Genomic DNA, 26,983 nt, shown 5'->3' with positions numbered 1-26,983 from the left:
AAACTGAAACATTCAGTACTTTTGACAGGTTTTTAAGGAAAGAGCAGTTTAAAACATTTGTAATATAGTTGGACAGAAAAGTCTTAAAGTAATACATACACATCTGATGAAAGTAATCCTTTATTTAGAAAGACTGGGTAATTCACTGAAGTGTTAAAAAATTTTATGGGAATGTTCTCATTTTTCAGTTTTATCTTGATCCCTAAATAGCATTGTCTATAAAAATATGAAAAATGAAAACGTAATGTTACAGAAAATATCTTACACCTGCTCTTACCATTTCAGGAGCAGGAAAATAGTCTGGCTCTGGTTTCCTAAAAAGAGAGCATCTTGTCTAAAGCTATTCTACCACGTGTCTCAGCTTTCCCAAAATATGCGATTTTCTATATGCTCTTTGGTATATCATAAAACATATGATATGAAGACTATCATAAAACAAGGTGTGAAATTATATTCTCCTTGTTTTCTTATAACCTATTCTTATCTGTTAAATTTTGAGCATATATGTACCAGAATTTAATATGTGAGTTTATAAAATGTCAAGTGAGACGCAAGGAAAGAAATTGCAAGTGGGTCTCACTTGACGTTTTATAAACTCACATATTAAATCCAGGTGCGTACATGCTCAGATTTGATTACATAAGAAGAGGTGCTCTAGGATAAGAAGAAAGGAAAACCAAAACAAAACCATAAAAAGCCCTTAAAGGTGGTCACCATGACCAGAATTACCAATGTGCTTTGGGTTTTGCAGTGTTCCCTGAATGTGTTTTTAGGTTACTGCCACATATCTTAGGTCTGAGTTTTACAAATCATATTTTCATGTGAAGTTTGTTTGGTCCAGTGAAATGCAGAATATCACAGTGAAACTAGAGGTTCAATTCAACTCTTTGTTCTTGTTCCTTTATATATATTTTCTCTAGCAATTTTAAAAATACAGAATAGTGCAGAAAGTAGTTTTGTGCCCACCACCCTAAATTAACAATGATGATTTAATCGTATTTGTTTAATATTTTTTAATATAACTGAAAGATTAAGGTAAATGTGAAGTCTTCATTGTCCCCAATCTTGGACCCATTTCCCTGCTCCATTTCCCAAAGGAACCAATGTGGTGAGTTTGATGGATATGCCTTCTAATCAATTCTTGTTTGTATTTTGTTTCATTTTTAACATATTTTTAGGTACAAGCAGGTCATCAACGCCAGCAGTCTTTGCTTCTGATCCTGCAACCTGCCCCATTATCCCAGGCTGTGAAACAACAATTGAGATATCTAAAGGGCGAACAGGATTGGGCCTGAGCATCGTTGGGGGTTCTGACACACTGCTGGTGAGGACACACCCGGCAATTCAGATATACAGATGGCCCCTTCATCGAGATCATTATCAGCAGATTTCCATCAGTTTTATTAAATAATAAAGGCTGAGAAAAATGTATCATTCATCGTTATTTTAATTTGTATGGCATATATTCAGTGGGGTACAGGGCTTTTTATATTGAATAAGCCAATACTGACTCAATAAGATTCTGTTACACTAGTGATTGTGACTTTTAGGTTCAAAATACTTCTGTCAGTTCCCCAGTCTTTGCCATATTTAATTTACTTTTTACTGACTGAGTATGGTTGGATTTGACCCATATTGAGAAGAGTCTGAAAAATTGGATAATTTGTAGACAGAATTTTCTAAATGTCAAAATTACTTTTAAAATCTAATTCTTTCTTTTGTGGATAGGAAAGGTGATGTCTATCTGTTAATTTCATTTGCTGATAGGAAGGGTGATATATATATCTGTTACATGTATGTGTATAATTTTGTATTTTATAATTTTTTTCTTTAAACTTCCCTATCATTAGAAAGCAGTATAGGCTTCTTTGAGCCTTTTAGCAAAAATTGTGTTGTTATACTTTTCTTTGAATTTTGATGTGACTCACATATGGATCCAATGAGTGTATAACCCTTGTTGCTGTCTACAAAAAGTACAGTATGTTTTGACTCCGTTTCAGCTCACTGTTCCTAGGGAGAGTGGGATAAAGCATGAGTATGTTTTGTTTTGGCCCTTAGGGTGCCATTATCATCCATGAAGTTTATGAAGAAGGAGCAGCATGTAAAGATGGAAGACTCTGGGCTGGAGATCAGATTTTAGAGGTACAGAATGCTGTGTATTTGACCTTTACGTTAACAAAGGAAAGGCTACTCTGGGGAAAGTGGTCTTTGTTTCTTCCCTCCTTCCTCCCACCTTCCCTCTCTCCCTTCTCCTCCTTCTCCTCCTTCTCTTCCTCTCTTTCTTCACTTTGCTTAACTCAACTGGTTCCTCACAGTCAGTGTCCCATCTTTAAACAGGTGAATGGCATTGACTTGAGAAAGGCCACCCATGATGAAGCAATAAATGTCCTGAGACAGACACCACAGAGAGTGCGCCTGACGCTCTACAGAGATGAAGCCCCATACAAAGAGGAGGACGTGTATGACACGCTCACCGTTGAGTTGCAGAAGAAACCGGGGAAAGGCCTGGGATTAAGTATTGTTGGTAAAAGGTATGACTGAAGAGGGCAAACCCAATGACCTTTTGGTAAATAGTACTAGCAGTGTAGAAACTTTATCAGTGCTACTGTTCTGTAGAAAGCTATCGTCAGCCCACTTAGTAATGCAGTATCAAAAGATGTTGGTTTTGAATTTTTTAACTCATTATTCTGCAGGATTTTGAAGGTACTAAATGAAAAGCCCTTTGGTGTGTTTTGAGTACCTGCCATGTGCCAGGAAATACCATAGGTTCTGGATAACAGAGTTAAGTAGAAATGGTTCCTGACCTGAAAAAACTCAGTTTTATGAACTAGAATTAACTATATTCTTGCAACAAAGGGTTCTATTGTTGAGTAATAGAAACAGCGTAATGTGGAGGAGCCATAGAAGCAAGGGATAAAGGGACCAAGTGACCCTATTTAAGGAAAGTAGATTAGGAAAACTTCCCAAAAAAGAGGTGCCTGAGTTGAGGCTAAAAGTGGTAAATGATGCTGATCTATTACAGGGAAGTGGAGGCTATATAGGGAGAAAGGTCAGCCTGAGCAAGAACATGCCATCAGAAGGGAACAGAAAGCATAAAGTAAGAGGCTGGCGTGGTAGAGTGGTGAATACACGTAAATTCAGTACCTACTTTATTGAAATATTTATGTATAAGTAATATGAACAAATACATAATCCAGCAAGTTCCAACACCTTTATGCTAAAGATGGGAAAGCAGAGGATCAGATGGTGAAGTGGCTCGTTTGAGATCATGACCTTGTCAAGAACAAGCGATGCAGTTCAGCTGTCATTAAATAGTTCTACTTATCATTGTAGTTATCATTGTATCTCAACAAGTAGCTGTTGGGTTATTTACTATTTTGTGAAAGAAAGGAGAATTGGAATAAGATTAGTATTTGTTCTTTTTCCTTAAATCTGTCTTGTGTGAAAGTTAGATCCATAGTGGTTTAAAAAAAGACACCATAGCAATGGTACTTAAGTTTTATTTCCAATAATTTTAAGGTTGTTGATGATAATAGCAACATATTTATGTAGCTACAGGTCAATATTCATTCAAGGATTCATTGTGGTGTAGAAAGAACAATAGATTTAGCATCTAAGGACTGACTCTTAAGTCCCATTTTTGCCAGTTAGTAGCTGTGTGACCCATAAAACGAGAATAATAGTAGCCACTTCTACTCAGTTTATAATTGTCGAAGAATAAATATGCTTATGAAAGGTCTATTTAACCTGTGAAGTGCTATGAAATAAGCTATTACAAAAAATTAATTCTAATAATGTTGCCTCAGTGTTGCTAAAAACAATAAAACTTTTAAAGTCACAAAAATGGAAGTAAAATTTTCAGTTTAAAACGTATTAGCTTTTCATTAAATGAGCATTGCATTACTTACTAGAAAAAATAATAATGGTGAAATTCAAAATGATGTTTGCAGAAATGATACTGGAGTATTTGTGTCAGACATCGTCAAAGGGGGAATTGCAGACGCTGACGGAAGACTGATGCAGGGAGACCAGATATTAACGGTGAATGGAGAGGACGTCCGCAGTGCCACCCAGGAGGCTGTTGCTGCTTTGCTAAAGGTGAAAATCAAATGCCAAAAGTAATTTTGTGGAATAGTATAGAAGGAGGAGAACTTAACTTTCGGCTACCAAAATAAGTACTGAATTCTCTTTATTTAAAATGTTATCTCAAATAAGACGTATTTATAAGTAAGATGTTATATTTCAGTGATAAATCTCTAATAAATTTATAATTAGCTGTTTATTATATTTTATATATAGCAGTAATAAGAATTATGAACTGAATATCTGTGATCTTAGTAAATCTTTCATCTTAAGATGAATATTGTTTGGATCTCTTCTTGAAAGAAACACACATATTCAGACCACAAAGTAGAAACAAAGTCTTACTCAGTTCATCCATGTTGATATTTGGATTTACTCTTATGACCTCTGGCATAAGTGAAGAGTCTCATCCCTGGCTGTTTGAAAAGTGACTTGGCAGAAATGCTCCATGTGGGAGATGCTAGGAGGCAAGAAGAGCACCCATGGCACCTCTGGGGATGGAATTGTGCTTTCTGGACTGTCCTGTCCCAGTCCTTCCGTAACCCTTTTCTGGGCATACTAAATTTGACATCCTTATATTTCCTTGGACAGGAAGAATGTGGGAGAAAGATTTTACCCTTTTTGAACCACAGAAGATGGTATTTGGTCCAAATCTTGTTCTTACTCAAAACTATTGAATATTTAAAGTTTCACAGTTAAAAATTGAGGTTGGCAGGCCAGCCCAGTGGCATAATGGTTAAGTTCGTGTGCTCCACTTCGGCAGCCCAGGGTGTGCAGGTTTGGATGCCAGGCTCGGAGACCAAGCACCACTTGTCAAGCCATACTGTAGTTGCATCCCACATAAAATAGACAAAGATTGGCACAGATGTTAGCTCGGCGGCAATCTCCCTCAAGCAAAAAGAGGAAGATTGACAACAGATGTTAGCTTAGGGCCAATCTTCCTCTCTCTCCCTCTCTCCCTCTCTCCCTCTCTCCCTCTCTCCCTCTCTCCCTCTCTCCCTCTCTCCCTCTCTCCCTCTCTCCCTCACTCCCACACACACACACACACACACTCTCACTCGAAGTTGTATGGGTCATCCTTATGAAATGAAAGTAAGTAATTTAATGCAGATTTACCTGGCAGTACTTTCACTGGGAATTATCTCAACAATAGGCCCCCATCCCTAGGTATCATTCTAGTCTTAAGTACGTTTTACATTGTGAAATCGTTTTCCTCCAAAGGAAACTCTCCATCAAGACTCGTTTTCTGATGGGAAATGCAGAGCCAGTCTCATTTTAGAAAGAAATTGTAAAATACAGAATAGTCACTTAAAAATACAACCCTTGGGACTCTAGGCATATTTCCTATGGGAATCTTCCAATTTCTAAAGGGAATGTGTGTTCCTACAAATAAATAAAGCGGTGCTTATCTCATTGTTTTTCTTACCTAGCACATGTTTTTATGACGTGAAGTATATAGTTCAGCGTTGACTAGAAAACAGTCACCATCTATACCCATGTCATGTGAGGCATGTTAAATAACATGAGCCTTCATGACAGCGAGAGAGCTGCCAAAGATCTCTGATGCTAGTGGGTTCCTCTTCAGTGGCTGGGCTTCACGGAGGGATTTTCAAGTGATCCTCTTGTTAGTAACCTCTGTGGTTTGGATAAGATCTGGTGTGTGAATAGGTGTATCGCTTTAGTTATTAGTAAATCACACTTGAAATCTATGATTTTTTGTTAGAGATATGAATTTTCAAAAAGTAGTTAGACTTTTTTAAGGAGAAGTAACTTCCTTTGGACATAAATTTAAAATGATTATTGACTCTGTAAGATAGGTACATCTGAAAGAGAAGGAATATCCATATAATAACAGTTTTAAAACCAGTTAAACCATCGTTTGAAAAACCAGTTTGGCAGTATATAATAAGAGCCTTAAGTATTTGTATAACTTTGCTGTTTATAGCTGCTGCTACTACTTGTCCTTGTTTTGACTTAACTTTCATTTAAAAATCTTGCATAAGTAATCCTCAATACACAAAAAACTTCATGTATGTAAGGTTTTTTGGAGTGTTATTTGTAATAATAGAAAAACTGGAAGCAACACAGTTGACAAAACTCTATAAACTTTGGTAAATATAGCAGAGATGCGTGGCAAACGTATCTGTTTAAAATAATGTTCATGGTAACTATATTAACAATGGAAAAACATAGCAGCGAATGTGAGATAAAATTGTATTTACAGTGTAGAAACAACTATGTAAAATAAAATCTTAAGTGTTTTAACAATAATTTTGAGATGATTTTTGGAATTATAGGATCCTCTGTGTTCCTTCTGTTTTCATTTTATTTTCAGAATTTTCTTTTGAGGATGAATTGCTTTTATAATGGAAAATTTAACTTTAAAAAATTTTATAATAATAGATACCCTTGAACTTTGGAAGAGATATGTTGTAGGTAGGTGAAAGAGGTATAAGTACACAGTGAATGATTACTGTGTGGAATTTGTTAAGCTCTGCAGTTCCGTAAGCTGGAGATATAAATAGGTTCAAGAAGGATTTGAAAAGTTCCTGGCCCCCCCAAAAACACAAACAAGCAAACAAACAACTTATGGATATTGCAAGTCAAGTTTTGACCTTTCAAAATTTGATTTATTATCCACGTGTTTATGAGTAACGTGTCCCTCAGTACCCCATCAGAAGCAGCATGATAATATTAGTGCCCAATATTTGTGTAAATAATACTTTGCACCAGGCACTTTCAAAAGCATTGTACATAGATTCTCTTACTTATCTCAACAACCTAGTTTGGTCTCCATTTTAAAAATGCAGAGTAAAAGACTTGTCAAGGTAACATCTATTAAGGTCATACAGCTAGTAAATCACATAGTCTGGATTTAAACCAGGGTCTCTGACTCCAAAAGCCCAGGATCTCACACACCTCATGGTGCTCCTTCCATGTTAGACTATGCAGCATTTCTTGCATGTCTATGATTTATTCGTAAAGGGCCACAGGGAAAATGTCTTCAATTCTTGTTTTGTGTTTATAGCAATATGGCTTATTTAAGTAGCGTATAATAGGTCTATTCAAGTGCAGTGTGGGAATAGAGAGCTTACTCAATTCTCTAAGTCCCTCTGCCATTAAAGGCAAAGCATGCTGTTGTGGTAGTGGTTGTTTTATTGTTTTTGTTTTGTTTTTTAAAACCTGAGTTATTTAGTTCATTTGGCTTCTCTAAGTCACTGTGTTTCATGAGATAATTGCTCAATTCTCACTTTATCTTTGCCTTGGCAGAAACAGTCTCCATGTAAATCATGAGGGAATAAGACAGTCATGTGGTGGTGTTGCTGCTGCTGCTTGTTGTTATTATTTTTATTAGTTTTAATGTTTTAGAAAAGCCTCTCTCTATTAAGGATTGGAGGTATCCTTATGGAGATTCCAAAAGGAAGATGCCTTTCAAAAACTCTGTCCTGAAGACTAAAATGTACTCCTAGAGATGACTAATATTTTAGTTAAACATTTCCGTAAAACTCTCGTTCCTGCAGTGTTCCCTAGGCACAGTGACCTTGGAAGTCGGAAGAATGAAAGCTGGTCCCTTCCATTCAGAGAGGAGGCCTTCTCAAAGCAGCCAGGTGGGTAGCTGTGGGATTCATGAGGGTGGTGCAGTTCACGTACCAAAAGGAACTCAAAGATGCTGTGACTGTGGGTCTGTGTCCAGGGTCCTGTACACGGGCCTGGCCTTGTGGCAGCTTGGCAGAGTGACTGAGGTGCAGAATTGGAGATAGGGAAGAGCAAGAGATGAGAGTGGACAGGAGAGCAAGATGTAGCTCTTGAGTAGTTTGTAAGTCATTCTAAGGGACTTAATTTCAAGCATTCCTCTTTTCTGATGTGATTCTTTTTCCATAATCTCAAAAGAACCAATTAATATATGTAAAGCCTACCAAGATAATATATTTTTTAAGTATTTTATAACATTTATCAATCAAAATTCAACTGAAAACAATCCCAGGTAGTGAGCTGTAGCTGCTCGCCACCATGTGTAACAATATGGCGCTGCATGGTTCACGTCTCCTGCTGAGCCCCCTTCCTCAGTCTTGTCATCAGAATGACAGCAGCTCGTTTTCATCAACCTGTCCTTAAAGACCGCCCACTCACTGCTTATTGACCACCATTAGCTTCCTGTTCACTGACCCTGATTCTACAGTTTTGAAGTCCCCATCTATGTACAACTTCAGTTTAAATTTAGAGAGCTTTCGTTGGAATGAGATGATGAAAAATCCACTAAAATTTTAGGTCGGTTGGAATCAATTTCATCCATCCTTTTATCTTCAGTTTATTTATGTCACTAGGCAAATTCTTCCTTAAAAAGAAAAAAAATAGGTAGAAACTGTTTGTTTCCCTTCAAATTATTAAATGCCACTGTTGCTTAACAGATATTTTTCTCTAGCTACATTAAAAGAATTGAATTCTGAAATAAGTCGTATTTAGGGAGTATTATTACTTCCGAAACTTTCTAAATTTACTGTTATGATTTGTAGATGAGTGAAGGCAGCCTGTCATCATTCACTTTTCCACTTTCTGGATCCAGTACATCTGAGTCACTGGAAAGTAGCTCAAAGAAGAATGCATGTAAGATTGGTTTGATATTTTAAGCATGATTTACTCGTTTTAATTTTGGCCATTAACACTGATTTTTTTTCCTTGTTTTAATTTACCTCTGAGCTCTCTTTCCTCTAAATCATTCCATATCTTAAAGATTTAAGTGCAGAAACGTGTGCGGGCAAAAATTCTGAACGACATGAAGCTGTGCCTATAGCAACTCTTTCCATTTAATGTTTTCCCTACAAGACTTACTAAACATTAGAATCAGGACTCTGTAATTTTTTCTTACTAAGCATATTGGTGTACTTGATTTTTATGCCCTTTCTCTGTTCAGTGTAACACCAGTAAATCAGAAGATGCCATTAAATGAAGCCTTCTTTTTCCATGAAGATTGCAAAAATTTTGATTGAGAAAATTAACGTGATCCTCTTGTGTTTTAATTAATGAAATAATGGTGCAGAGCGTTTTTTGACTTGGAGCATTGGTTGAAAATTGTTCAGATTGAAGAAACTAACCATATGGCATTCTCTGTTTGCAATGTGACTAATATTCTAGAAATTTAGGCACTTAAGTCCATGGATTCTTTTTAATGCCTCCATGGCTTTATTCCTCTCAGCTGTGCACATGTGTCTTTCTATCCAAAGCACGTTCTGTCTTTGACTCACTCACAGTGAATTGTGCAGTTATATAATCGGTGCTTAAAATAAGGAAGAAATGAGATGCTGTCTGCATTTTTCCAACTGGAGAAATAAGGAATTCCTATGTAAGACAGATTTAATCATGTGTACTAGTAACTTTGAGCACCCCCTTTAAAAAAATTAGGGTATCATTTAGTCCCATCTAGCTCTAGGCATTGCCTACAGTTTAACTGAACATAAAGAATGCTGTAATAACCATGTTTTATCTTTTTCACCTTTATAGTGGCATCTGAAATACAGGGATTAAGAACAGTTGAAATAAAAAAGGTAACTTGGGAGAGAGAAAACAATATAAATTCTGTTGACTTCAGAGGTATCTGCATCTGTGTTTTCCTGTGAGCTGTCTTACCAATTTATAGCACCGTCTGATAAAATATGGATTATATGCAGTGGAAATAGCACAATGCCGTCTTTGCTGAATTCCCTGGTCATAACACCTTGTTTGAGAAGTCCTCATTGGCATATTCTGTATCACCAAAAATGCATGAACCCAAGCCCACACAGACTAACGCCCGGCCCCTCTCACTTGTCATACTGATAAGTAAGCCTTTGCTGGCAACAGACCTTTCCTGTTCTCCTGAAACAGATTCCTCTGACAGCCATGCTAAGAGAGAATATAAGAGCAGCTTCGGTTTCCTAAGCTGTTCCTATGTGCTGAGCACTCTAGACCTGTCATAGGTCACCATTTCATTCCGTGTTCACTGCAGCCCCATGTGGTGGCACCGGAATCTCTGTGTTGTCAATGAGCATCTAGGGATTCATTGAGAGGAGTGGACTTGTTCCAGGTCCCAGCGTTTGTAAGTGTGGGCTCCTGGCTTTGAACACAGGTCTCTCTGATTCCAAAAACTGCAGCCTTTTCACTCCGTCAGCTTACCTGCTTTCCATCAGTCCTACAGCATGATTTTCATTTAGTATGTTTTGATTTCTTTTACTTCCTCAGCAGATGCTTATTTTCCTAAATCACATTAAGGACCTGTGTCAAATAAAGTAGTGCAATTTTCTTGAGCCTTATTTTCCACCCTCACACCTAGAAGAGCAGAGTTAACTATGGAATGTTGTGCCAAAGAAACCAAAAGTCAATTAAAAATATCGCTTTGACCAAAGCGTTTTATTTGTTCACTGGCAGGGGCCCACTGACTCATTGGGAGTCAGCATCGCTGGAGGCGTGGGCAGCCCACTTGGTGACGTCCCTGTATTTATCGCAATGATGCACCCGAATGGAGTTGCAGCTCAGACCCACAAACTCAGGGTAAGTTCTGCTAATGGCCCTGTAGCCTTCACAAATCTGGCAAAAGTTTTCGTAAACCCTTTGAATCTGGCCACCTGTTGCAGGCAGTTTTAAAATGTCTGTATTTGCTTTCAAATCAGCTAAGCCAGCCACAGCAGAGCTTGCTTTGAGTAAAAGATGGAGAAAATTCAGAGGGGAGAATTTGCAGATGTATGCAAATTTGCAAGTAAATGAAATGTAAAGATTTACAGTTGTTTCTTAATACCTTTTACTTGTTTGAAACTCTGTGGAAGATTTTAAAAGAAAACAGAAAGTATTCTCAGAACACCAGTATGAGGTGAAATTTTTTCCTTACGTTTCATTGGTTGAAATGCTGCTTTAACTTTATTAAATTGAAAATTATTATTTGTGTTGCATTTGATTATCAAATTTGCAGAATTTTAATGTAAATATGACTTGTAATTTTGTAAAACTAAACAAAACTTGCTTCAAAGTTGAGGGATTGTGCGCATGTAGAGCGCCGTGGTGGAATTTATGCTAACTCTCCAGCTCTGAAGTCGTGGGAATATTCCATTAAAGTTACTCAGTCTCTATAAAGTAAACTCTATGGCCTCCTGCCTCACAAAGGGTCTCAAAACATAACCACGTCTTAGTTTAAATAGTCCTAAATCGGGAATAGTTCAGTCTCCTTGATATCTGAATTCATGACTGGCACTTAAAAACTGATCGTGCGCGTAGCACCGAGGTCAGAAAACTTTGCTGTGAAGGACCAGATAGGGAATATTTTAGGCTTTTTGGGACGTATGAGTCTCTATCGGAGCCACTCAACTCTGCCTTGTGAAAGCAGCCAAATAATCATGGCTGTCTTCCCACCAAATTTTATTAACCAAAGTAAGCAGTGGGCCAGACTTGGCCTATAGGCTCTAGTTTGCCAACCCCTGACTTAGCGTCACGTCTAATATGTATAATAATAATGTCCAGAGAAATTCTGGTTTCCAAATGATGTCAGATATTTTATTCTTTTAATAGCAAGTAATGTCTTATGCAGGAGAAACGAAGATAAGGGAAGTGTGATTCCCCCGCTTGCCCTAGAGATTATGGAACTCAGTCATTATGTGCAGCTTCTTTTCATGGTGGCTGCTGCTTGGAATTAGTGGTTTCCTTGGTTGTATTTCAGTTACTGATAGCAGTATATGTGTCATGTGGAAGGTACGGAAGGGACTGTTAGGTCTCAGTGTCCCACTCTTCATGGCTGCTTTAGCAGATGGCTATTTCTTCCTCTCCCTTGCAGGTTGGGGATAGAATTGTCACTATCTGTGGCACGTCCACTGAGGGGATGACTCACACCCAAGCAGTTAACTTACTGAAAAGTGCCTCTGGCTCCGTTGAAATGCAGGTGAGATCCCAAGCAGCATTCAGAATATGGGTAGCTTGAGGACATATGAGCTTTGATGTTAAAGCAGTAAAAATGATTAAATCTCCTGCTGTGGTTTTATTTAATATTTCCCTTGAACATAAATGATTATATTGAGAGTTCCAAGAAAGTACATACAAACACATTCTGTCACATTTTATCCTGATGCATTTATTGTTTCATACTTTATATCTAAGGGGGGAAAAATACAAGGTCTTAGAAGTAAATGATTAATTGCTAAAATTTTAACTGGTGTGAGCAAGTGGCTTGTATTCTAAAGATCTTTAAAAAATAATTACATATGAGACCGTGTTTGAAAAGCATCAAAGAACTTTGTAGAATTGAATTAGTATTTTTACTGTCGATTGAAGAGGCCTCTGGGCCTTGTGAAATTTCTTTGTCTTTAGTTGTGTGTAATGTTAGCAGAAATGAATCAGTGGACGATAAAATACACGTTTTAATGCAAATGCTCTTTTGCAAGAAAAATTACTGATCTCTCCCTAGCAACATGTGTATTTCTCTATTTCTCCTGTATACAGGTGGTTGCTGGAGGAGATGTGAGTGTGGTCACAGGCCATCAGCAGGAACCCACCAATTCTAGTCTTTCTTTCACTGGGCTGACATCAAGCAGCATATTTCAGGATGATTTAGGGTGAGCTCACATGGGTTAGTTTTTTATCCCTACTACTCACATAAACATGAAATAATAGGAGATGAAGTATGAAATACGAAAATCAAGTGTTTCTAAACTCTTCAATAATTAGGGCTTGGATTTAGTTCATCAAAGGTAGGTGGGTAGGTAGGTAGGTAGCAGATAGATAAATAGACAGACAGACATGCATGCATGCCACTACCCTTCCCACATTTCAGCTCTGAGTTTTTTGGGAGAACATTTTAGTCTTGATGTCACTACCCTATGTGACATGGAACAAGTCAAATCTATCCTTTTAAAAATTCCAACATTGCCTTCTCATTTAGTAAATCATCGTTTTGATTAAAAGAATTTTACAGTTGCCCAACACTTGAGTACAATAGAATTAGAACATAGAGAGAGGAGAAGAGAGGAGCTTATTAGAATTTTTAAATAATTTGATGCAGCTTTTACATTGCTTAGAATCGATTTTTCTCTCTGAGCTTGGGGATGCTGACGTTATGACTTATTTCATGCTAGTCCTCTGCACTTCTGCCCTCTCACTTTAAATACACTGGAAAAAGAAGGGGCTACTCCGTGCAACAAGAACATGCCATGAATATGTTAGTTTAAGGGGCTGTAAATGAGAAATAGAATTAGGGTGTTAAGTAGGATTTCATTAGATTTTGTAAATTTAAAATACTGTGCACAGCATGTACTGACAATTTAAACATCCCAAAAATATCCATAGTATACTCACCATCACTAACACAGAGAATTATACTAGCTCTTGGTCATGTCAGATAATTCATAACTTACAGATTCACAAAGATATCTGTGTGTGTTATATATATATATATATATTTTAAAAATCCAAAAACTCTTTTCCTTCCCTAACTGTAGACCTCCTCAGTGTAAGTCTATTATGCTAGACCGAGGACCAGATGGCTTGGGTTTCAGTATAGTAGGAGGATACGGCAGCCCTCATGGAGACTTACCAATTTATGTTAAAACAGTGTTTGCAAAGGTAAGTTTGCAAATTTTAACCACCCTTTTTCCCCGCTAAACGTTCATTAATGGTGGTCAGCAGCTGGCTTATTAGTTTATGGCCTGAGGAAACGCCAAATGGTTAACAGTTGATCATTTTCTTTTGGAACTCCCTACAGGAACGAGTCACTAAATATTTTTGCCCAATATGAGGTTTAGTTATGTTTAAAGAAAAATAGACTCAAATTGAAATTCCATGGAAACTCTTGGCTATATATGTAAAAATATTAATGAACCTTATTTAGACAGTAAGGCCTGATTTTTCCCCCTTGAAAACAAGTTGCATATCAGTGAATTTCTTTTGAAAATAGGACATTTTAAATATGTGTGTGCTGTAGAGCTCTGGCGTGTCTTATTTTTTGATGTCAAATGTAAAATAGGCACAGAAAAGTACCTAAAATACATATGCAGATTAACTAATTGGGCATTTATTTTACAAGTTTAATTTCATTGAATGGAATAGAAAAATAACTGCTAAAAAGATTTGAAGAGTATCTAGTAGCTCTGTCACTTACAATAAATTAGCTGTTTGCAATCAGCATTCAATTAAAAAAAGCCATTTGTATATAGCTGTAATCATATAGTAACTGGTTCTATCTTAAGAATGTTTAGAATAAGAATAAAGTTATTGCAACATTTGTGAAGTTATTAAAATAATTTAAACCCATATAATTATTGTTAATATGTTGTTAAGATATTTTTTCAGGAACTACAGAATCGAACAAAATTTCCTGCTGGAGAAAATCCAGAATCTCAAAATGTTCCAGTGCAAAGGAACAAAACTTATGTCAAACCTATTAAAAGACTTGATACAGGGGCTTCAGTGCTATGGTCCTTTAAAGTGCCCACCTATGAAGGTTTCATTCTATTATTTTGAAAAAAATGACTATTTTTAACCAACTTAAAGTGCTCTATCTACAGCAGTCTAGCTATAGGCTTAATTTCTGAGATTTTTAAAGTCCTTGGTATGTCCAAAAATACAGACAGCATTTGCCAGTGAATAGGAGAGTCAGACCGTCCTTTTCCTCCGCCTTGGAACAATTTATTTAAGGCATGCTAGTTAGAACATATTTTAAGAATTTCATCATTATGGATTCCTCATTAACTTTTTCCTATTTTTAATCTTATATTTAATTACATAATTGCCTACTATAAGTGTGCCTTTAAGATGGGGTTCTTTTTCAAACAGGAATGTCTGTGTTTTATCTTAAATCATTTAGGGCCCATAAGGAATATGAAGACTCCATCTACGCTTAGAAAGTAAAGAACCAAGCAGCTAGAGCAGCCCTTTCAAAGCTACAGAAAGAGAATTAGAGTTAGCAGGCCTTGTGCCTTGTCCTGTGTCCTGTCCTTGTCCACATGCACGTGGGCTTTCTGCTTCTGCAAGCCTTTGCATTTCATGATCCTCCTGCCCTTGTCCTATAAAACTGCTTTTGTCTCATAAAACTGCTAATTCTTTGTCTCCTTTCTGTAGTTGTTCTTTACAGAATAAAAAATCATTCCTACTAGGCAAGTTCCCAAATATTCTTTATTAATTTGAGTTCCCACCAACTGCTGTGCTGAATAGCCGAAAAACCATCCAACTAATCTGTTGACTGCTAAATTCTCTCTCAAACTGTAATCTCAGTGCTAAAACCATTTAGGAGAGAAAGGCCTCCTTTGTGGATGTTTATCATTGCCTAAAGGCTGTACACTACCCATGGAGCATGGAGAGCAATGTGTGTGTACATGCAGAGCAATTTACATTGTGGTTTAGAGCTTTTTCTGTTGTGTAGCTGCAAGGCAGCATTTTTTGGGAAGTCAACAAGCCTACTTTATCATTGCAGGGAGCAGCCTCCGAGGATGGGCGTCTCAAAAGGGGCGATCAGATCATTGCTGTCAATGGGCAGAGTCTAGAAGGGGTGACCCATGAAGAAGCCGTCGCCATCCTTAAGCGGACAAAAGGCACTGTCACTTTGCTGGTTCTCTCCTGAGTTTGCTGCCAGAGCTGAGGCAGCTCAACCCCTCACCACACCCACACTGTAAAGAGAGTGGGACTGGCTTTGTGGACGACTTTTCCCATGCTGTGTTTATCGGACTTGTTAGAACTGTAGAGGAAGAATACCACTTGTTTATTTTTCTCATATGAAAATGATTTTCTTACAACGTAGCATCATTTTTCCTTTCTCCTTGCATTTTGTGAATATAAACTCAAAAAGAAGGATTATTTGCATAGTTAATTCCAGTCTTTCTTTATGAAGATATCTGACATTTTGTAGTCACATGGACAAAAGTTGTTTTGTGCTAAACTGGTTAGTAGAGAAAGAAAAATAATTCTAAAGCTAAGCAAAGAGAAATGGTTTCATGAGATTAGGGTGAAAAATGAAAATATAAAATAAAGAAAATCTCAAGTTTTATAAAAATGCTTCATTTTGTCAATCCAACTCCTCTCCCCACTTCGAACTAAAAAAGAAAACATTTTTTTCTATTGAAAGTCTTTAAAAATGCTCTCAGTATTTAAAAGTTTTGAATATTGTAAAAAATTGCATCTCCCCACCTCCAGTATACACATATATGTTTTCCCCCTAAAATGGGTTTCTAAGATTGAGTAAATGGCACATATATGAAGCAATGGCCCTAAGTTTGTAAAGAAAACATTTAATGTGCATCTTGCAATCATTTTCGTTTTTGACCTGTTTTCATGTTTCTGTAAGTAAAATGATGATGCTACCCTGTATTGACTGTGGTTTCCCCAAAGAGCAGCCATGCTAACCATGGAGGAACATAGAAGCTCCCAGAATCTTTAGTACTCGTTTTAACTGATGCAACACTAAAAATGTGTTAGTGCATTGTGCAATTGGTTGTCAATTAGTATTAATCTTAATGACAGAGAAAAAAGCAATGTGTTAGTAATTATTTTAGTTGTATGCCATTAGTAAATTGATAGAAAAATTAAGGGGATTAACATAACTTCATTTCATTGCCTTATATTAACATCTTATAATACAATAGTTTAAGACTAAAGGAAACAGATGGAGCTGTTTATTGAGACAACTGGTGAGGAATTATCATGTGTTCATTCCCATTTTAGAGCGTGAAACTCCTACATTAGAATATATAAAGTCACTTTAAATATTATCTATATTTGTAACAGAAGTAGTGTACAGATATTTTATTACAGCACTTTTGTGTAAATGCAGAATTGAAGTAAATAAATCAGAAGTTTCATGGTGTACAAATAAAGAAGCAGGCGTATTTTTTTGTTTGTTCTTTTTACTGGGAAAAAGCTTTATTGTTCAAGATTTACAATTTAAAATGGGTTTTTATCATGTCAAACTGAACATATGGTGTCCATAGTTACAACTAGAGGAACTTTGGACAACATCATCCTGAAAAGCTCAACGTTTTTCACATCAGAGTTTTTACTAATACTAAAGATTTGTAGACTCCTCACAGCAGAGAAAGATAAACAAGATTAGAGAGAGAGAAGTGGCCTGCCTGTGTGTGTTCTTCTGAGATGCTGTTAAAGAAGCAATATTATAAGTTACTCTTTAGGGTAGTCAAGAGCTAAAGTGTGTTCAGATGGGAAAAGTCATAATGAAAATTATTTATGTTCATAAACGTGGAAAGTCTGATTCGGACACCGAGCAAGGAATGGGGCAACCTTTATTCTGCTAGTTCTTCCCCTAATTAGCTAATGAACTGTGCATTCCCTCTGACTCATCTCATCTCTAAAATGATAGGTTATTTTATCTCAAAGCTTGTATCTCAGCTCTAAAATATAAGAATTCTGTGATTCTTAGTTATACAAAATATTGAATGGACAAAACCACACATTGCAATAATTTGGGAGATGTGCTCCCCAACCAGTCATGGTAACCTGAGGTACCTGATAGAACAAAATTCATTTCAGTATCTCAGTGACACAGGCAGCTTCTTAGTCATCAGTTAATGACCCTCCATCATGAAGGTAAGCCAGGATCCTCTCATGGTGGGCTGCTGGAAGCACCCTCTTTTATACGTTTTAACCAGCAAAGATTTTTATGAAGGACACTCTATGGTAGACTCTAGGGGAACAAGTTAACCAACTAAATTAAAGTTTGAGTTAATATGTGAGAGTACCCCAAAGAGACCAGCCCAGTGGGTACCTGTACTAGCCTGGATAGCATCACCCCAAAACTCATGTCCACCAGGGAAGCTCAGAATGTGACCTTATTTGGAAATAGGATCTTTGCAGGTGTAATTAGTTAAATTAAGATGAGGTCACGCTGGATCATGGTGGGCCCTAAATCCTTAGACTAAGGCCATGTAGAGACACAGGGCAAGAAGGCCACGTAAAAATGGGGGCAAAAAAACAAAAGTTGAGTGACCCGAAGCTGGAAGAAACAAGGAAGCATTTTTCCCTAGGGTCTTCAGAGGGAGCGTGGCCCTACGGACACTTTGATTTTGTACTTCTGGCCTCCAGAACTGTAAGAGAATAAATTTCTGTTGTTATAAGCCACCCAGTTTATAGTATTTTGTTATGGAAGCCCTGGGACATGCTAATAACAGTACCTTAAATGTCTTTATATCCTTAGCTACTATCATTGTGCCTAACAGGAGACGCTCTATACTTGTTTGTTGAGCATATGAATGATTAAATTATAGGTATGGTTAATTTGATGGTATTACCTTGTTTTACTTAAGCTGGCTGCAGTCTTCATACTGAATGCAAAAAAGAAGCCGTGAGAATGCGTCTGTAGGCATGTAAGCACACTGGAGAAAACTCCCTCCTGAACTGCTTTTAGGTAGCAAAGTCAGAACACATGAAAGAAGGGAGGGAGGGATGAAAAGAATATAGATTCATCAACATTAGAGAGAAGTGATGTGCTTCATATGTTCTTGTCTGGAAATTCAAGAATTCTCTGAGATGAAGGAAGAGAATGCTTGAGCGAAGAGTTTGAAGACTTAAACATTATAATATTAATGCCATGTACAACTCAAAAACTGTAGATTGCCCATAATAGGTTCAATACAATTGCTTCTATGATTAAATCACACTGGAGAATGCCACACCTTTCCGGTGCTCTTTGTGACCCCTCCAAAAGGATGATGCATGATGATGATGATGATGTGTTTAATTTCAGCACTGACTGATACATAGCAGCAGAAGTGGCAATGCGGCATAGAAAGTCAGTAAAATCCATACAACAAAACAGTGATGGAGTTGGAAGCATAAAACATTAAAATTCAAGAAAGATAAGACAGATTTATTTTTTAATTTTAAGAATCTTGATAGAGCAGATTTTCATAGGTTTGGAGAAGCGAAGGCAGCTCTTCCCTGCTCGGAGATGCACGGTACCAAGCTGCCTTAGGTCTGGTCAGCCGACTTACCGTCTGAGAACACACCACACTGATTCAGAGCCTGCCTTCAGATCTCCGTCAGAGCACAAGAAGTTGAAAGGATGTCTGCTGGGAAACAGGAGTAAAAAGGCTTTTTTTTTTTTTAGTCTAGGTGTGAGAATGTCAAAACTATCATCACCTGCTTTCAGCAGCCCTGGTGGGTTGTTTCATGTCAGCGGCAAGTATTCTGGAATGCGTTTGATTTGTGCAAAGATGTTCCTCACCCTTGTCTACCAGGAGTTAATGTTTAACTTTGCTCCTTTCTGAAGAGAGTTATTGGTACGGCGAGGTTGGCCTCTGTTACCTCAAGAGGAAGAAAATTGGTGGAGGCCAAAAAATTTTTACATGAAAGAGCATGAAAACTAGGCAAAACAAATGTTTTTAAAGTGATTTTTGTATACTTGATGTTGCAGCAGCTTTTTCCCTTCAAAATATAGATATTCCATATTGCCCATTTTAATGTAAATTAGAAAAAATTGTATTATTTGTCTAAGAATTTTACTTACCAGTCAAGTACGGAGAGTTCCATAGTAGACCCTTAAAAGGAATTCTGTCAAGAAGGAGGCGAATCTATGATGATAATCTCAGAATTCTCTCACTGAAAATGTTTCTTAAAGTTTCCGAAATACTACCATCAAAAGACTGCTCTAGGCGGCGTCTAGGAGGGAGCTTCCACTTGCTCACCTGACGTTGGGCGTTTCTCTGGAAGGTTGTGTGCTTTGCTAATACTTTGTGGTCCTCTCTCCCTCCCTCCTCCACCCGCCTCTTCCTTACACGCTGTTTTCAGAAACAAACACAGTTATCCTTGGAAAACACACATTTTCTCTCTTCTTTTCTTACTGATATGCTAGAAATTACGATTTTTTACCTGTCTACCTTGAAATACTTGGCATTCAAAGTTCCACTCCCCTAAATTTCTGTTATCTAGAGATACTTCATTCCATTCAGTAAAAAACCTACAGATGTACTTGCTTTGGAAAATTAAGTGAGATCACTGTATGTCAAGCATTAATACCATGCATAGGGCAAGCTATCAAGAAATGGCAGTAGTTATTACATGCACTATATCCTTGAAGAATTTTTAGAGTGATATAAACTCAATAGCTTTCTTTAAATAGCCTTCGGTTTTCATTTTTGCATAATCATATCTTTTTCTTCTGAAGTTGGATGCAAATCAACTTATACCAAAATTTCAATTGCTTTGCATGCAGCCTTCACAATGTTTCCCATATCCTCATAGAACTCTACTATTAATTACTAAATATTTTTCTTTAAAATAGACTTTTTTTCTTTTTTTGTGAGGAAGATTAGCCCTGAGCTAACATCTATGCCAGTCTTCCTCTACTTTGTATGTGGGATGCCTCCACAGCATGGCTGATGAGTGGAGTAGGTTCACGTCCGGGATCCGAAGCCACAAACCCCAGCTGCTGAAGTGGAGCACCCAGAACTTTAACCACTCGGCCACAGGGCCAGCCCCCTAAAGTAGACTAATTTTTAACTTAAATATGCTTAAAAGAAAAATTTTGGAAAACCAATATCACTTGCCAAAGATATAAAGTAACTATGAGCAAAAGTCATGTTAATAAATTCTATCAAAATATTATTGGCTACCAAAGATCAGAACTTGAGACCTGCTCTCTTTGTCAGGAAAGGGAGAATTGCAAATGTTAGCATGGTGTTAATGACTCCTTGGAGACTCTTTCCTGGACTTAAAGGAACTGACAGAAAATAGCTTTTTCATTATGTGACTCGATTATCATCTAGTGCCTTGGTGCCACCTACAACAATGATCTCACGGTATACTCCCTCTTTGCAAAAACTTTCTCATACCAAAGTCAGGAAGGTTTTGTTTATAAACTATTTTAAAATGTGAAAGCAAGTTAATCAATTCCTATCCTTAAGAGTATTCTAAGCTAATGAGGTTGTTTAAGATTTTGTTTATAGGGCTTTCACTAAAACAAGAATTGGGTCATCACCTCCACTGCTTTAGTTTTGGCGATCTTAGTTTGAAATAAAGGACAAATGACATAAATTAATGGGGTAAAATTGATGTTGTGGTAATATTAAATAAAGCTAATGCCTCTTGCACCTGGAGGGCTATGCAGATGGCAGGCATACCTAATTATGCACCCTGCTGCCTTTAAGTGTACTGATAAAAATCTCTCAACAGAGTATAAAATATGTTCCTTCATTGGCTCCAGACAAGTTTGAGCAAGGCAGCACAATACACAAAAAGCACGGCCTGCTGTATTTTTGAAGGAAACATGAAATTCTGTAATTTAAATATTTACCTGATTTTTAAAATGTCATTATTACAGTCATGGTCTTTGTCCTTTCTGTGAATATGAAAATATATGTCAGTCCTGTTAGAAGAAGATTATTCTCAAACCAGTAAGGAAACACTTAAATTTAAGCTTATGTTTTTACTCACTACACATTAGTTTAAAAGATAAATTTACTAACAGAATCCTGAATGAGTTGATTTGATTTCTCACTCTAGGTACAAATTGGATGGGCCAATTGTCGCTCAGATATTTATAAACGTGTTTAATTGTTTAAGAAGTAGTTACTGTAGAAAATATATTGGTATAATTAAGCATATAGATAATAGGTTTTCCTACAGATATTTCAAAGATATCACTGAACTTTTTAACACTTCCATGAATTCCCAAGGACTTCATTTTGTTACAGTTGGATGCTTATACAGTTAAAACAAACAGCCAGCAACTTCTGGTTTTAATTTTAGAATAATTTTTTAAATACTTTCATAATATTTGTCATACACATCTATTATTTTTCTTAAAATGAACTATATATTTGTTACCTACATTTTCAAAATAAAGGACAAGTGAAATATTCTTTTTCAGATATAGTTTCCATCAAAATGGGAGTGTGGTGCTGCACGTTCATGTTATGATAAAGAATGCTGGCTCATTTTTAAAAAAAAGCGGTTTGTTTTTCGACTAAGGAGCAAATAATTTCTTCATCTATTCCTCTTTAATCTTTAAGTTAATAAATGAAGGAATTATACGTTTAAAATTTACATTTGTAATTTTTATTGCCATTTGGATAACTAAACATGTAAGAATTTCCACCCCATCCATCTGCATTTATTTGTAGGCACCCATTATTTCTTCTATTCAGGAGCTGACTTTTTTCTAAAGTTTTCCTTTTGGTACATTACAGGTAGTTATGTAATGAAGTCATCAGTATCTCAACACCCACTTTGACTGCCTTGCATGAATGTAAGTCAGATAAATGCCTCATGCTGAAGGAACTCTAGATTTCTCTGAAATGTACTGTAAAGAGCATGGGCCTCTGGGTCTCAGGGCCCTGGGTTTATACGCTGGCTTGGCTCCTGACTGAAAGAGGCAGCCGGCCTCTTTGAGCCTCTGCTTCCTTGACTGTAAAATGGGAATAACAACATCTTCCTCACAGCTCTGTTAGTGTCTGCACATGGTGGCAGTTGGTAAATGGTAGAAATTACTTTAGTCCATGTAACTTAAGGGCTGTGATGATGCTTATAGTGGAATTGTGGCAGTCATCTGGAGAGAGGGTGCTGTCCCTAGTATTAATTAGTATCCCAACTTTAAAAATAAACTTGTGTGCTTTTATTTTCTCATTCTAGAAATTTCCTCATAATTTCTACTAGAATGGGAAGCAAAAGCAAAAAGGACTCTAAAAGAAGTGAGAACTGCAGAGTCCCATTGGTTGGTGAAGTAAATGTGCCACTCCTTAATTTTTAAATAAGATATATTTGGGGGGCTGGCCCCGTGGCCGAGTGGTTAAGTTCGCGCGCTCCGCTGCAGGCGGCCCAGTGTTTCGTTGGTTCGAATCCTGGGCGCGGACATGGCACTGCTCATCAGACCACGCTGAGGCGGCGTCCCACATGCCACAACTAGAAGAACCCACAACGAAGAATACACAACTATGTACCGGGGGGCTTTGGGGAGAAAAAGGAAAAAATAAAATCTTTAAAAAAAAAAAAAAAAAAAAAAAAAAAATAAGATATATTTGGGATGGGAGTTTCTTAAATCTAGTGAGAGATTTTAGCATCAATCTAAGCCCCATTGCTTGCAAAATCAGCCAAGTACTGAGTTTTAAAAGTAAATGGGAAGTTGTACAATATCCATCACTCATAATTTCTCCTCCCCAGTTCTCCATATAAAATTAATCAGGATAAAGAAATTTCATTTTTATCCTCCTTTTTCGGTACAATCCCTTTTCAGAAGGGGACAACGAAGAAGAAATCAGCTTGGTAGACTAAACAGTCTTCCACATGAAGGTTGATGAGATCAGATTCTGCCAGATGCTCTTTTCTTCCATATTAGGTACTGTTTCTCACGAGACTGATATTTAATAAGTTGGGAAAATGTAAGGTAAAAATTGTACATACCACTAGTGGTTAAATGTTTTATTTCTAAAAAGTCAAGGAAAGGGAATTTGCTTCTAAAGAGGCTTTCTGCCAAGCGATGATCACATTTGGGTATAAAATAAACTTCAAAGTCTATGAAGACCTGGCTCTGAAATCTCATACAGTTTAAGATTTAGGTTAAGGTTGGGAGAACAGAAACTTCTATTGGGGTACTGCAGCATGCTTTTCTTTGGTGTAATAAAAGGTGGTGCTTTTCTGAACTGGAGAGCAGACAGCTAGTACACATAAGCCTAATTTCTAGACTTGTACATTGGATGGGGTGAACATAAAATTCTCAATCCCCACTTTCTAATAAAACATTTTATAGATATTTATAAAAGAAAATTACCTAAATATTAGAAGATAGCACAGGGCCGAGAATCACCCTTGAAGATGTAAGTAATTGAGATCCCAAAGATTGGACGTGTTTGTAACCACCTGTACAGAAGTGATAATTTACAGATAGATGTGCTCGTTTGAAAGTTGTGATGGGAAGTCCTAAAGTATGAAAATCTTTGATAAGTTTTCCTTTATGACCATGGATCGTATTTTTTTTGTGATATACTTACCATGATGTTGCTACTTAGAGGTTTATCTATCTTTCGACTTTGAAATAGAGAAAACATTATTGGAAGAATGTTAATTTTCCATATGGGGATCCTGAATACTGGAGAGAAGAGAAATTTAGTTACTAAAGAATTTGAATGGGACTATGGAAAATATTTCAAATTTGAAGGAGCAAAAAATGGAATTGGAGCTATAAATCTTTCCTTTACTAGGGCCAGGTACTTAGTTTCTCTTAATATGTTTCTTAATGAGGATAATATCTTCCACTCAGGTCTTTGAAAGTCAAAATTATGTGATGGATATGAAAGCTTTTGAAGTTTTAAAGCATAGATCATTGTTACTATTTATTGACTAAATCACACATTTATGGCTATTTTGATTAAAAGCTGTCAAGTTGACCAAGACTATCTAAACATATATTGTTATTTTCCTGTTATATAACCCTGGAAATGAACCATTCCTACTGATGCAATACTTTATTAAGGGATAACATATATCCCGTGTTTTTCTAAAAATGTGAGGCGGCATATAATTTTTTATTTTGCAGCATATAATTTTTTAAAAATATTCACAATAGATTCCTTAAAGAACAAACCCACACCCATTCCCAAGGTTGATCTTGCACCATTTGTATCGTCACTGTATCTTAGACATACCGATTTTATAACAGATGGTTGTGCTGTGTTGCTTTATTTTGTCCACATTATGGGCTCTGCTACTATATGAAAATAATATTGGGACAGGAGTTTTGCTCAGCACTGGGGAGGGGGGTGAGGGAAGGAAAGAAGAATGAAGAGAGGAAGAAGGAAACAAGTGAGTTTAGAGGAAAGGGGAAGATCATTGGCCTCAAGCCTATTCTGATAAAGTTTCTACCATTATATGTGAAAGCTAAATATAGACTTCTGCAGAGTCAGTGGAAAACAAAAGGGCAGAGCCAATTATAATTCTAATTTGGGGACAAGAGGCAGAATTTACAAAATCTCATACTTTATACAATTACTAAGAGCTTCATAAGTGTTTAGTAACATAAATAAATGAACGATAGCATCATTTGGGGACAGACTTGGACAGATCAAGGAAAAAGAAACTGAGAATAATGCCAGTGGGGGACAATGCTAGTTTGCATCTTCTGTTTCTTTTCTTTCTTTTCAAACTTTTTGTTTAACTTTGAGAAAATGAAACTAAGAGAATGATAAGTGGGATGGATATTTTTCACTCTCTGAGGAAACAGAAAAAAATGCACAAGGTCTCAAGGGCATGAAGGGCAGAAAGCAACTGCTGCTTGTTTCTGCAGACATCGCCAAAACATAGGTCTGGTGGATAGTTTCCATGGCAACGCACGGTATCTAGGTAGATGCTAGCAATATGGTTTTAACTTTTTTGGAATGTTAATTCTTCTTAATCAATTGGAGTTCCTCCCCAAGATAGTCTTTATTATAAAAGAAGAAAATACATGATGTGTATCTTACTTATTCAAACCCACTTTCTACAACATGTCAAACTGGGTGCAGCGTCTATTGAACAAACAATAAATCTTCATAAAAATTAGCACTTAGGCCTTGTTTATCTCTTTGACTTTTTACCTTAGGTAATATTAATGATAATCAGAATAGTCCATTCCAATGGTACTTGGTATCATGCTAGGAAAAGGATCTTTCCTCTGTCCTTTAGTCTGTGAACCATCTGAAGTCCTCTGAGAAGCATCGTGACAGATGGCATGAGATGGAGAAATGAAGTAAAGCCAAAATCTAGATATTTCAGATGAAATTAGTTTTCTGGATTTAATTGTTGAGTAAGTTGTCCCAATCGCCTAGATATTTCTCTGGTGTAGATTTGAAGTATGATCAAAATAAAGTATTAACAAAAAACTGAACACACAGGGCTATGGACTTTATTTTTGATAAATAAGATAAGAGTTGATAACCAGACTACTCTTTGGTCCAGGAAATTTTTTTACCTGTATTCTGCACGAATTCTTTAGACAGTGAATGTTTTCTAGAAATAGATGATTGATTAGAGGCTCAATGCCTGTAAGGACTGTAATCCCACTGTTCTCTGTGGGATCTTCCCCACCCCTCCCTTCTCCCTACACCAAGCAGCTCTCTTCCTTTAGTGAAGGATGTTTGTGCGTTCTTCACACCCCATTATAGCAGTTCCCTTGCAATACTGACGTGCTTTCTGTCCATGTGATTCTCTTCACTCTTGTTCAGGACTGTAAGAAGAATGATTCCTTGCCTCTCTCCAAGAAACAGACAAGAGCTAAATTCCTGCTAGAAAAGAAAGCATGCAGTCTTTGCCTTGGGTTAAAAGAAGAGGGAAGTGGCAGTGATGGCAAGCATTTCCTCAAGGAGGATCACCACATCAAGGACCTGGATAAGATGAGTGGATAAGAGAGCTTATTGCCTAAGGCTAAGCTGAGAAAGTGAGGCAAATAAAAAGGAAGGGGCCATCTGATTGTAACAGTCAGGGGAAGGCCTCAGTTCCAAGCCATTGTTTTACTAGGAAGGTTGAAGGGCCACAGTTCATTCTTGGAATTTCCCTAACATTTCATCTAGAAGAGATGCTTACAACCCCTTCTTAATGAATGAAGAAAACAAAGTGGGAGAGTTTCATGAAATCTTATTTTCCCTACCCATACCCTAGTTTTCCATAGTGAAACACAACATCCATGTTGACTAAGTCTTTCCTACCCTTCACTTATTTATCAACTTTTCAATCTTTTTTGCTTTCTTGTGGACCCTCTCCAAATCCCCAATGCGTATGATATGGCAGACGTCAAATCTAAAGGTGATTTTCATAAGGTATGATTAATGGGTAAACCATAATTTATATGTAGCCCAAATATAAATGGGTCATATTCAAAGAAGCACAGTCTGGCAACCAAAAAATATATAACTAAAATCAGTCCAAATATTTATTTCATTTATGAAATCTGAATTGTTTTCCACATTAAACCTTCTTA

The 26,983-nt window shown here is 36.9% G+C and overlaps 1 protein-coding gene across 16 annotated transcripts in view; it reads left to right on the top strand.

Annotated features, from left to right (window-relative positions):
• The window catches only part of MPDZ (multiple PDZ domain crumbs cell polarity complex component), a 155,049-nt gene extending 138,136 nt beyond the window's left edge, over window positions 1-16,913 (top strand). For all 16 annotated transcript variants that reach the window (XM_070590163.1, XM_070590161.1, XM_070590157.1 and 13 more), the window contains 12 exons: window positions 1,179-1,324; window positions 2,059-2,142; window positions 2,338-2,531; window positions 3,951-4,098; window positions 7,605-7,691; window positions 8,598-8,688; window positions 9,583-9,626; window positions 10,486-10,608; window positions 11,879-11,983; window positions 12,541-12,653; window positions 13,536-13,659; window positions 15,506-16,913. In XM_070590163.1, the coding sequence (XP_070446264.1) occupies window positions 1,179-1,324; window positions 2,059-2,142; window positions 2,338-2,531; window positions 3,951-4,098; window positions 7,605-7,691; window positions 8,598-8,688; window positions 9,583-9,626; window positions 10,486-10,608; window positions 11,879-11,983; window positions 12,541-12,653; window positions 13,536-13,659; window positions 15,506-15,652 (1,406 nt within the window). In that variant the 3' untranslated portion in view covers window positions 15,653-16,913. The remainder of the gene's footprint in view (window positions 1-1,178; window positions 1,325-2,058; window positions 2,143-2,337; window positions 2,532-3,950; window positions 4,099-7,604; window positions 7,692-8,597; window positions 8,689-9,582; window positions 9,627-10,485; window positions 10,609-11,878; window positions 11,984-12,540; window positions 12,654-13,535; window positions 13,660-15,505) is intronic.
• Window positions 16,914-26,983: the final 10,070 nt, after the last annotated feature.

The sequence above is a fragment of the Equus przewalskii genome, chromosome 22 (genome assembly GCF_037783145.1).
Source record: "Equus przewalskii isolate Varuska chromosome 22, EquPr2, whole genome shotgun sequence".
Taxonomy (NCBI): Eukaryota; Metazoa; Chordata; class Mammalia; order Perissodactyla; family Equidae; genus Equus; species Equus przewalskii.
Note: the sequence above shows the minus strand (reverse complement) of the source record. Positions and strands in the feature narration are given on the sequence as shown.